At 34.6% G+C, this 11,076-nt stretch overlaps 1 protein-coding gene across 1 annotated transcript in view; it reads left to right on the top strand.

Moving 5' to 3' along the window:
• The first annotated feature begins 1,030 nt into the window (after positions 1–1,030).
• Positions 1,031–11,076, top strand: part of LOC123530188 (uncharacterized) — a 32,930-nt gene continuing 22,884 nt past the window's right edge. Inside the window, exon 1 of the mRNA XM_045310934.2 lies at positions 1,031–1,363. Within this exon, the coding sequence (XP_045166869.2) occupies positions 1,151–1,363 (213 nt within the window). The 5' untranslated portion in view covers positions 1,031–1,150. The remainder of the gene's footprint in view (positions 1,364–11,076) is intronic.

The raw sequence follows: 11,076 nt of genomic DNA, 5'->3' as shown, positions 1-11,076 counted from the left end.
AATTCAAATCATGGCATGCCGTTTAGGCGTAGCTACAGTCGTTGATGTACAATAGGCGGCTTTTTTCAGCAAATGTCTACGTATTATTCTAACAGCGCACGCTTAGTTTGCAGAAACTTGTGCAAATGTTTGCATATGTCACTATTCTACTGAAAAGATAAATAATGTCTCTATTTATCTGTTTGGAATAATTAAAACACCACAGTCTAATGTATAATAATTCAAGCTTCAGATTTGAACTATTGTTTATATTAACATATTTTAGTCAGTCACCACGACAAATATAACAAAAATAAGAATCAAAGGAATGTTATATACTAGTCAATAATTGTAAGATCAATAAAATACAATTTGTAACATACAAATAATGATTACTTTGGTTTAAACATATGTACGTTATGTGCAGTACAACTGACGCGTAGTTCGATCATTCTTAATTTTTCGTAAATCTTAAAAAGATATCTCCGTTTTATTATTTTTTTTTTCTTTTGAAGAAAAAGAAGTGAGCGCAGTTCTCGATGCCATGGTGCTTTGTTGTGAACTCCGGTTTTTGCCTTATAAAGGCACCAGAGGACATTAGGAGATTAAGATATGCCATCCCCGAATGGGTGGATCAGTGGTAACGGATCGACAATGGACAATGCCTACCATTTGACTTTTGATACTCCGTTAACATCACATACTAGTAGTCTGGTTGATGAATTATCTACACTGGATATCAAATGCCATAGACAGCTTAGGGAACGCATGAAAAAATGTTGTAAAGTGCATAACAATATCTTCTAAATGCTATATTGGCATGCATCGCAAACTCTTTGAAAAATAAGTCCCATCAAGGACAAATAGTGTTCTAAATTATGTATGATAATTGAATAGAAAAATGTGTATTATCCAAAAAGTTATTTACAATATGTAATATGCAATATATCTAGATTTAGTTATTTAACGTAACTGAAGTGAATATGTCTATTTAAAAATATTTTATTTGCTTGCTAACCAGAACCCACTAATGCATGCATAGCGTCTATTTTTGTAGAAACATACATACCACATACTACCATTTTGGTTGAATTAAATAACTTTAATAGTATATTCAAGTCATGTGGTTTGTACGTAGTAGACATTATACCAAAACTTTAAATTCAGGCATATGAACAAAATGAAACGACAAAGAATTGGTTTATTTGTTATATATGTTCTGTCTTTATTTACTTTATTTTCTTTGGTTAGATTTATCAATTATGAGTTCATTCTATCCAAAGTTCAAAATATCTTCAATAAAAGGAGTGATTATTCCACCAACCAGCGAAATGATATTTCGAATCTGGCGAATAACAGAAATCATGGCGGAAACGTGAATAAGGTAGGACATAGTACCGTTTGAATTAGCACGGGTATGTTGTTATAAGTTTTAATTGTTACATATTACTAAATAAAGTAAATAATAATCTGGCTTTTCTAATATTTAAAGTAACAAGAAGGGGCTCTAAGGAGAGCAAATGTTCAGTTTTTTATACAAGATGTTGATTTAACAAACGGAACATATATACCTGCAGCAGATGATGCAAATATAGAATATTTGAAAGTTTGGAAGTGTGTAAGATGACTTTATAACTTGGTTCAGTTTTCATTAAAAACAGGACTTTGTAACAGAGTTATTAGCGTCCCGCGCATAGAGAATTTGTTCACAAGACTTATTGTATGCCAATACAACAATATCTTATATGATCTAGCGCCGGCGAGGGTGCGGGGGTGCGGGGGCTGCGGTGGTGGCTTACCTTTTTCTGTATCTATTTCAACAATTTTCACATATTGCATTTGTTTGAAAATATTCTTGCATCAACGTAATAAAAAAAGAAAAATCTGACCCACAAATCACTGAAAGATGAATTCTTGCTCCGGGTCAGATTAAAAAAACACAAAACAACAACAACAAAATAATTATTACTCTGAGAGTCAAGTTCTTTGCTTTTAAGTGCTTCAGTATTTTATATATATGTGTATGTTATTACATAACATTATTTCTTTATTTTATGGAAACTATCTCTGAAAAAAACCCTTACACCCCGGTATACTGTGTATGCACTATTTGGTTCTGGGTACATCCAACAAACCAATTTAATTAAGATAAACATATCGAGGGTTCAACGCAATAAGGGCGTAACTACATTTTTGAAAACTTTACAGGAGAAGAAAAAAAAAAACTATATTATTTTCTTCTGTGTTCAGTTACATACAAATTTACCGAACTTTTTCATTTAAAATTAGATATTTTATATGAAACATTTAACAACATGAATGAAATTTGACAAAGTAACGGTATATTTTAAAACATTTGACTTAAGCCCTTATTGCATGATTTTTCATGTAAATCTGGAGTAATTTTATATGCAAGATGGGCGTAAGTGGACTTACGCCTTTATTGCAGGAAATTTTCTGTTGAAATTGTTAAAATTGTGTCATGCAACATGGTAGTATGTACAAAAAAGTAAATAAAACTAAAGCATAATAGCACTTTTATACTCATTTTAAATGAAACATGTAAGAACATAATTGATATTGAAGAATATAACGGTCTATTTTAAAGTATCATACTTACAGCAAGATTTTTTCATGTAAATCCGGAGAGATTGTATTTGCAAAATGGACAAAAGTTCCTTCGCAATAAAATTTCAATTAAAGTTTCTGATGAATTTAATATTTTTTCAGAATACTATTATAAATAACTACCGGTAATTTATTTCTGCATTTTCTTTAATTAAACTGAATGTTACACATCTCATTTTTTTCCCTCCAGACCTGAATGAATATCTTTCTATTTGTCACTATAATAAAGGGAAAACAACACACAAAAAAAAGACTTTATAATAGCTAAACGGTATATAGAGAGTCTATCAAATGTCAAATAGGACAAATGAAATCTGAAATCTGTCAATCGCTCTATTTCTTAAATTTCAGTCTTGCAAGCTTTATAAAAGACAAATGAGAAGCGGTGGTCTAGTGGACAAGGTGTCGGCCGCTCAATCCAGGGGACGTGGGTTCGAGCCCAACTGGGGTCACGACCATGACTTCTCATTATGACACCAGTACTGGTTTTTCCAGGAAGCGGACTCTAGAGAGGTTCAAATAAGCTTGAAGCTTTCATCACAATCAAGCTAAAACAAATCTGTATAAACTAAACTAAACTAAAAGACAAATGACATTAATTATATATCTGTACAAAATGAAAACACCACAAAATACAGGACATGACACACAGGAGATGGCATCAGTTACCACAGCACAGTAACAGTATCTTTGCTGCATGTTATAACATGGCAATTCTCCTTGACTATTTAATTAATAAACTGAAAAAGGGAGTGGTGGTCTAGTGGATAAGGTGACGACCGCTTAATAATGGGGCCGTGGGTTTGAGCCCCACTGGGGTCACAACCATGACCTCTCATATGACACCAGTATTGGATTTTCCGGAAGACGCAAGAGTGGTTCCAATCGAGTTAAAACAAATTAGTATAAACTAAACTAATAAACTGAAAACTAGATGTGTGTATATAGGACACAGGTATCCCCACCTCCTGTCAATGTATACTAGTATGACCAAAAGAAATCCTGAATAAAACCCTAGTTGCACAAGTTTACATGCTGAATAATATTCCTATTGTGTTTCATCCTCTTTGATCCGTGGTCAAATATGTTTTAAGATAAGTGTGACACAAACTTTTATAATTATTTATTTTATGCATATTTTTTATTAAGTGAAGGGCCATAATTCTGGTCTAGTTGTATAAAATCACAAACAAAGTCCCAGGCACAGAACTTCAAGTGCTGAATAATAATCCTGTAATGTTTCATAAGCTCTAAGGTCAAATACTTTCCGAGTTACTGCAGTGATGTGACACAGACTTAAAATAAATAGTTGGTCGGCTGAGAGATCCAAATTAAAACAAGAGCTGTCCGTAAGACAGCCAAGCTCGACTATTCGAACTATTGTCTAAGAAGCAGGAAAATATTACCCCAAACGGTTAAATATCAAAAGGGGACATAATTTGACCAAAATGCATATCAGAGTTATGGGACTTGCTGCTATCAACTAGTTTTATAACCCTGAAGGCACATGTGAAGTTTCAATTCAATATCTGTATTACTTTTGGAGATAGTAACTTGCATGTAAAACTTTAACCAGAATTTTATAAGTCCAAAAGGGGGCATAATTTGCCAAAAATACATGTCAGAGTTATGGAACTTGACCCAGTGAGGTTGGTAATTGACCTAGAAAAAGAAAAAAGCTATATGCCTTTAAATGATAGCTGTATGTACTTGCATGCAAAAACTTAGCCAAGGTGTGACGCCAACGCCAGGGTGAGTAGAATAGCTAGACTATTCTTCGAATAGTCAAGCTAATACCAACTAGGTGCACAATTTCACTTAATGGAGCTTGATGACACTTTGTAAAATACTTTTCTGAGATATGCACAACATAAATTTGGAAGAAAATACAAGGGCAACTCAAAGTGCCCCCACCGCACTCTTGCTCACGAAATTTTGGATGGCTAAAAAATCTGAACACAGTGACAGTAACAATGTTAATACCAAAAGAATCTGTATAGTTGCAGATTTAGCATGCCTATCATTTGACATATTCCACCAGGTCCTGAGCACAATGCAAAAACCACAAAGTGGTTTATAAGTAAATAAGTAAAAGTCCAAAAGGGGCCATAATTCTTGCAAAAACAATTTAAAATTACGGTACTTACTGTGCAGAGCCAGCTTTAACGGCTAATGCCTTCACAAAGATTTAAAGCAATAGCTTTGACCTTAAGGAGAAAAGTTGACCTAAATGCAAAATTTAACTAAAAAAATCTGATATTTTCCTTGAGTCCAAAAGGGGCCATGATTCTTACAAAAAGCAGGTTTTTGCTGTACATAGTCAGCTACTCATGTTGAACAAGTGTTGCAAGTTTTAAAGCAATAGTTTTGATAGTTGATTTTAACATAAAACCTAACCAGGCAACGCAGACACCGATGCAGACGTTGAAGCCTATCAAGTGATGACAATAACTCATCAATATTTTTAAGAAAAATCGGATAAGCTAAAAAGCTTCCAATATTACCTAACTGGCTTCATGTGTTATTATGTTACTGAATAATACAGTCACACTCACATTTTCAAAGACTGTAATATACTATGCTGTTACAGTCATAGGATGGGGTTGTTCACTGTAAACTATAGCCTGAAGTACTGGCTTTTGATGTATGACACCTTTTTCATTTGCATTTTATTATTAAAGTAACTAAATTTGAAATTAAATTGCACATTTCTACCTTATTTTGAATGTTTTGTTTCCTTTGGTGCCACACTAAAATATTTTGTACAGATTATTGAGGAGTTTTTCCTAGGCCAGACGCCTTTCATGTATTATCACATTTCATTGCTGGACTTCCCTTTTTTAAGTACATGGAGTTTCACCTACAGTTTTTGTGGACTATAATCCTATTGTAATACTGTACCGAGTAAGCAGGCACAAGTGTAAAATTCTTAAAGTTATTGGTACTACAATTTATTTGTTTTCAAGAAAATCCTTGTTTTAACTCACTTACAATTTTTAAGGGCATAAAAATATTTTTAAACCATGATACATCTTAAAATGCCTGCAAGGATATAGAACATGGACTTACTTCAACCATGGTACGACTTTACAAAATTCAAGGAAAAAGAAGTATTTCCTACCATGATACATCTTTAAAAATCTTTAAGAGTACAGACTATCTATAGACTTATTTCAATCATGATACACCATCTTCAAGAATACAGACCTAGAGTATTATAGTCTTTTTATAACCTAGCCCAATTAATATTTTGAAACTGTTTATTCTGGATAAAATGTTAATGTATTCGTTTTATTTTACGAATATAGAAATCTTTCTATTTGGCATTAATTATTGTGGGGCAAGTACGGCTTTCACTTTGAAGTATTGGGCTATTAGTGCATTAAGTAGCAGTAAGATGAATGGGGGTCTATCATTTAACTGTAGCTAAATTTGATAATAACATATCCATGCATACAGGATGAATAGTACCGTTTGTAAGTACTGTCTCTCATAAGCATAAGAAAGGTTTTCTTGACTTCAATGTGATAAAATGTGACAATACTACATTTACTTTAAGGGTCATGCATCAGGATAATGCCCTTGATATTTTATGATGTCATCATTATGACATCACAGAAGTTATCTGTTTACACAAGCCTGTATTGCAGGATAGATATTAAGACTACTGGATACTTTTTTGCATGCAATAAGGTAGTAAGTCAACTTACTTCCATATTGCACGTAAAAATTAAGGCAATCTGAGATACGCCCTAATTGCAATATCAAAATAATGATATAAATAACTGAAACATTTTGTTTAAATTTTCACAGTATATAAATTAGGTCAAAATAAAGTGAAAAAAAACAGAAAAAGTGATTTTTGGTAAAATATGTAGATACACCCTTATTGCGTTGAACCCTCGATATATTTTAGAAAGCCGATAGTAGAACACTCTGACCATTGTAAAAGTAATTTTCTTCTTTCTACGCTTGCAAACCCGGTATTAGTGTTTTAGAAAAGTGTATTAGAAGTCTATTTTTGAAGCAGACTCACTGCCTCATAGTTATACAAACTATTTTGCTTCTTCTCCCTTTTTTGACCCACCAGACTGCTTGTACATTGCATCACGTTTAAATAGTAATGACATTCGCTTTGCCTTAAAGCAAATCTTTAATGTATAGATGAACTTTATCAGACACATTTGCTCTACATCAAAAAAAGCCACACAGGTGTCTATTGTGTATCTATTAACATAATTACCTATAAGGCCCTAAGACCTTGGCTGCACGTGATTTTTACACTTATATTTTTCATACGTTATTATGTAAATACCTCTCAAATGGGAGATTATATTGCCAAATATATATCAAAACGAATTAGACCACAATATACATTGTTTCATTTGGAAGCATTCCCCCGTTACCCATGATTTATCTATGAACATTCATTATTTGGTTGGCCATGCCTTACGGCTCATCTTTATTATTACTACTTATTATACCCCATTTATATAGCACACTATTCATGCATATGTACATTGTCAAAAGTGCTTTACAGAATAAATTGCAAGCAATACAAACAAATGCGTATACAAAAATAATGCATTCCACATTAACTGAAATCATAAATGTTGAGCATATAAATGAAACAAGACAAACACGCATATACATTTAAAAGTATTAAAAAAAAAAAAAAAAAAAAAAAAAAAAAAAAAAACTGTATCGATCAGTTAACGAAATACGAAATATTGTACAAAGAAGTTGGGTTTTAGCAGTCTTTTGTAAACAGCTCGTCTTGACGGGAAGGGAGTTCCAAAGAGTTGTAGCAGTGAACAAAAAACTGCAATTGCATCAAGGTTTTAGCTTTTTGCATAACCAGTTAGAGTGTGTCTTGTGATCTTAGCTTTCTGACCGGAATATTCACTTCTATCATATCCATAACGTAGGCAGGCGACTGATTTTGTAAGCCTTAAAGGTGTGAGTCAGAACCTTGTTCTGCACCCTGTCTTTTACTAACAACCAATGAAGCTTCTGCATAATTGTGCATATCCAGCCAGGCACACCGAGTTGACTTGTTCCATATCCATACTGTTGTCGCATACTGCACCAAGATCCCTAACACATTTTGTGGTTTTATCACAAAGTATCCGACCTTCACAGAGACGTCATCAATGTACTTGGAGCTACGCTTTGGGGTAACAACCAGATTCGTTTATAAATATGTACATAAATATCACACGTTCAACCATTATGAGATGTCAGCTACGACATAGAGGTTCTTCTCCTACTTGTCAGCTAATTTGTTCTTGCCTTGGAGCTGAAGGCATCTGTCACCTGCGGTCAACTTTTTCGCACGATTTGGCGGCATTAGTTGCTTGAACAAGGCTATGAACGTACTCTGCCAAGTTTGTTTTCTTGTCCTTTTCTTATGTTTACAGCATTTGTAGAAGTGTTTAATGAAACTTTTCTACGGAAGGGTTACCCGTGGGATGGTAATGGGTTGTGCGGGTCTTGTGGACATAAGCCAACTTGCAGAGCTCTGATAACGTTTGATAAAGTTGCGACCTTGGTCTGAATAGAGCTGTTCTGGAAAGGAGTAGTGATAAATGAAATGTTCATAAAACGCTTAAGCCATAGTGGTAGCCTTCTGATTTCTGCAAGGAATAGCATTGGCATAACGGTTGAAATTGTCTATTTTAATACATACATTTGATTTCTCAAGCTTGAAACATTCCATGCATACTAATTGCATAGGTCTGGAAGTTTGGTTGGGCTTAAGCTCAGCAACTGGGACTTAAGGGTTTATTCTGCAAATACAACGTTAACACAAAGAGACCCTAAAGTTAGTATCACTTTCAATCCCCGGCCAATGAAATCTCTGACGAGCAAGCCATAATGACTTCTGTCTGAATGACCTATTTAATAGTGGATCCCTCGGAAGACGATGACTATATACATCTTAGAAACAGCAATCAACTGATGAACCTCTTTGCCATGCGAGATGCGGTTGTGCAAAAAAACAACAACAACAAAAACAAAAACAAAAACACTTTTCCTGAAATGAAGTTTGTTAAAGTCGCGAAACAGGGACTATTCCTCTGTAGGAAGATGATTCTCTCCTTTGGTCGGGAACCGGATATCAGGGTGGAGATTACCTTTGTTATGGTCGTTGGCCTGCTTCGTTGCCAAATCGATAGGACTGACTACGTCCGTTGGTGGCAGCATCTCTTCAGTGACCAATTTATGAGCTGACTCACCAGACATATATTTAACGGGCGAGAGGAAGGAAGTAGCGCCAAGACACATAGCTTTGAAGGATTCAGAAAAGTACTTTAGTTTGCGGCTAAAGCCATTACATTCAGTATTGAACTTTCCAGACGTGTACACTATACTGAAGGCATTAGCTGATAAAGCAGCAACCCACCAATGACTAGTAGCATCAAGCTTTGAAGTTGATAAAACATAGGTCAATGGGTTGTTGTCGGTAAAAACAGTGAAAAAGGAGTTGGCGTAAAGGTAATCATAATTTTTTTGGAATGTTGATCATTACAGCGCGAGGAGGTTTAGTTTTGTGCAGAATAATTCCGTTCACTTGGCCGGAGTCCTCGGCTGGCATACCTAATCACTCTTTGGCTGACATCTTCTTGCTCTTGTAGCAGAACTACCCCTAATCCAGAACCAGTAGCATCAAATTGAAAATGAAAGGCTTAGAAAGGTCTGCAAAGTCAAGAACAGGAGAAGATCTCCTTAGGAAAATTAAGGGCAGTTTGCTGTCTTTCCCCCACCCCCATTTCCAATCTAAAATGGACTTATCTTCTAAGACAAAAACGTCTTGGATTTGTTTGTGCCATGGCCTTCAAGAAGATAGGTAAAGGGCAATGATATTTTAGAATAACTGTTGATAAATCGACGATAAAATCAGCGGTGCCGAGGAAACAGCGCAACTCGGAAATATAGGTAGGGACTGGCCAACTTGATATAGCGGAGGACTTATAAGGGTCAGTAGAAATATCGTCCTTTGAAATGACATGACCAAGTTAAACAGCTGAAAATTTAAATAATTCATACTTATAACCTTTAAGTTTCAGACCTTTGTCTTCGAGAATTTGAAGCTATGGAGAGTCATAGCTCTCTTATAAGCTGAAAAGTCATTATATAATGTTGACGCTTATTCACAATACCACACGATATCAAGACATTTCTACTTAAGGTAAGAACATTTCCAAGCTATATAAGGAACAATCATCTTTATATATAGATAGGACTACTTCAAATAATGTTACAACCACTCTTTATAAAGATATAACCAGTAAACAGAAATAACTAACAACATTATATAATGGCATTTCAGCTTATAAGCCTCATAGATTCACTTATAGATTCATATACTAAGGATATTACTCGTTTCTTGTATATTTTTAGGACCACTATCTGCTTGCTCTCTACGTTCTTACCGCCCTTCATTGTCTCAAAGATTCTGTACAATACGTCTTTGCTTATCTCGTATTTGTACTTACTGCCACCTTCAGCTGATATTATCTTTTTATCTTTGGCGTATCTCCATAGTGTTTTCCTCTGACTGTGCTTTCTTAAGCAACTTAACTGTTATCTCATCTTCTTTAACTACAGGTACTTTAAGTGGCTTCTTCTCCTTCTCTCCTTGAGCCCTTGTGATTTCAACAGCTACATTTGTGTCTGTTGCTTCGAACTTACTAGCGTCACGACACCAATCCATTTGTCGCCTGGTTTTTCTAACAGGCAACTGATGTTGCCTAATACAAACTCAAAAATTACTTTTTTTAAAACCCTGGCCTCTATTTCACCTTTAATAGCCGCCAGTTTCTTTTTGCCACGCCGGTATTTGGCAAATTCCGCCCATATTTATACGCGCTTTACAAAAATGAAAATTGCCTTAAATTGTTACATTAACCTACCTATTTTAAAGTTAGTATGTTTTGATATGATATCATTACTAGTTTTTTGTAAATCAGTACGAGAAAATTACACATTTGCCATGGCAAAAGCGGTTTTGCCATGACAAATCGGTCTTTTGCCATGGCAAAATGTGTTGCCATGGCAAGAAAATTCTTGATTTTGTTTTTTTTCTTAAAAAGTGATTTTAACTATTTTCAAACGAATGTATTGGTAGAAATATGTTGTTTCATAACGATAACTCAGTTTATTTTATTTTGCCATGGCAAAAAAAAAAAAGATTCTGCCATGGCAAGTTTCTGCCATGGCAAGGTTGCCATGTCAAGATTCTGCCATGGCAAGATTTTACCATGGTAAGTTTGCCATGGCAAGATTTTTCCATGGCAATTAATTTACTTTTTCAAATATTTTAAAGGAAGTTTGATGATTATGAAATACAATACTGGCAGGAACAGAGAAGATTTTAGATTTCTTGTGTTGGCATATTCAAATCAGCAAGCACAGAATCTTGCTGCATAGATTGTTTCACTATTACTGGGATAAATGCTGATTGAT

Source organism: Mercenaria mercenaria, chromosome 13 (genome assembly GCF_021730395.1).
Source record: "Mercenaria mercenaria strain notata chromosome 13, MADL_Memer_1, whole genome shotgun sequence".
NCBI lineage: Eukaryota > Metazoa > Mollusca > Bivalvia > Venerida > Veneridae > Mercenaria > Mercenaria mercenaria.
This window is presented reverse-complemented; position numbering and strand designations above follow the sequence as displayed.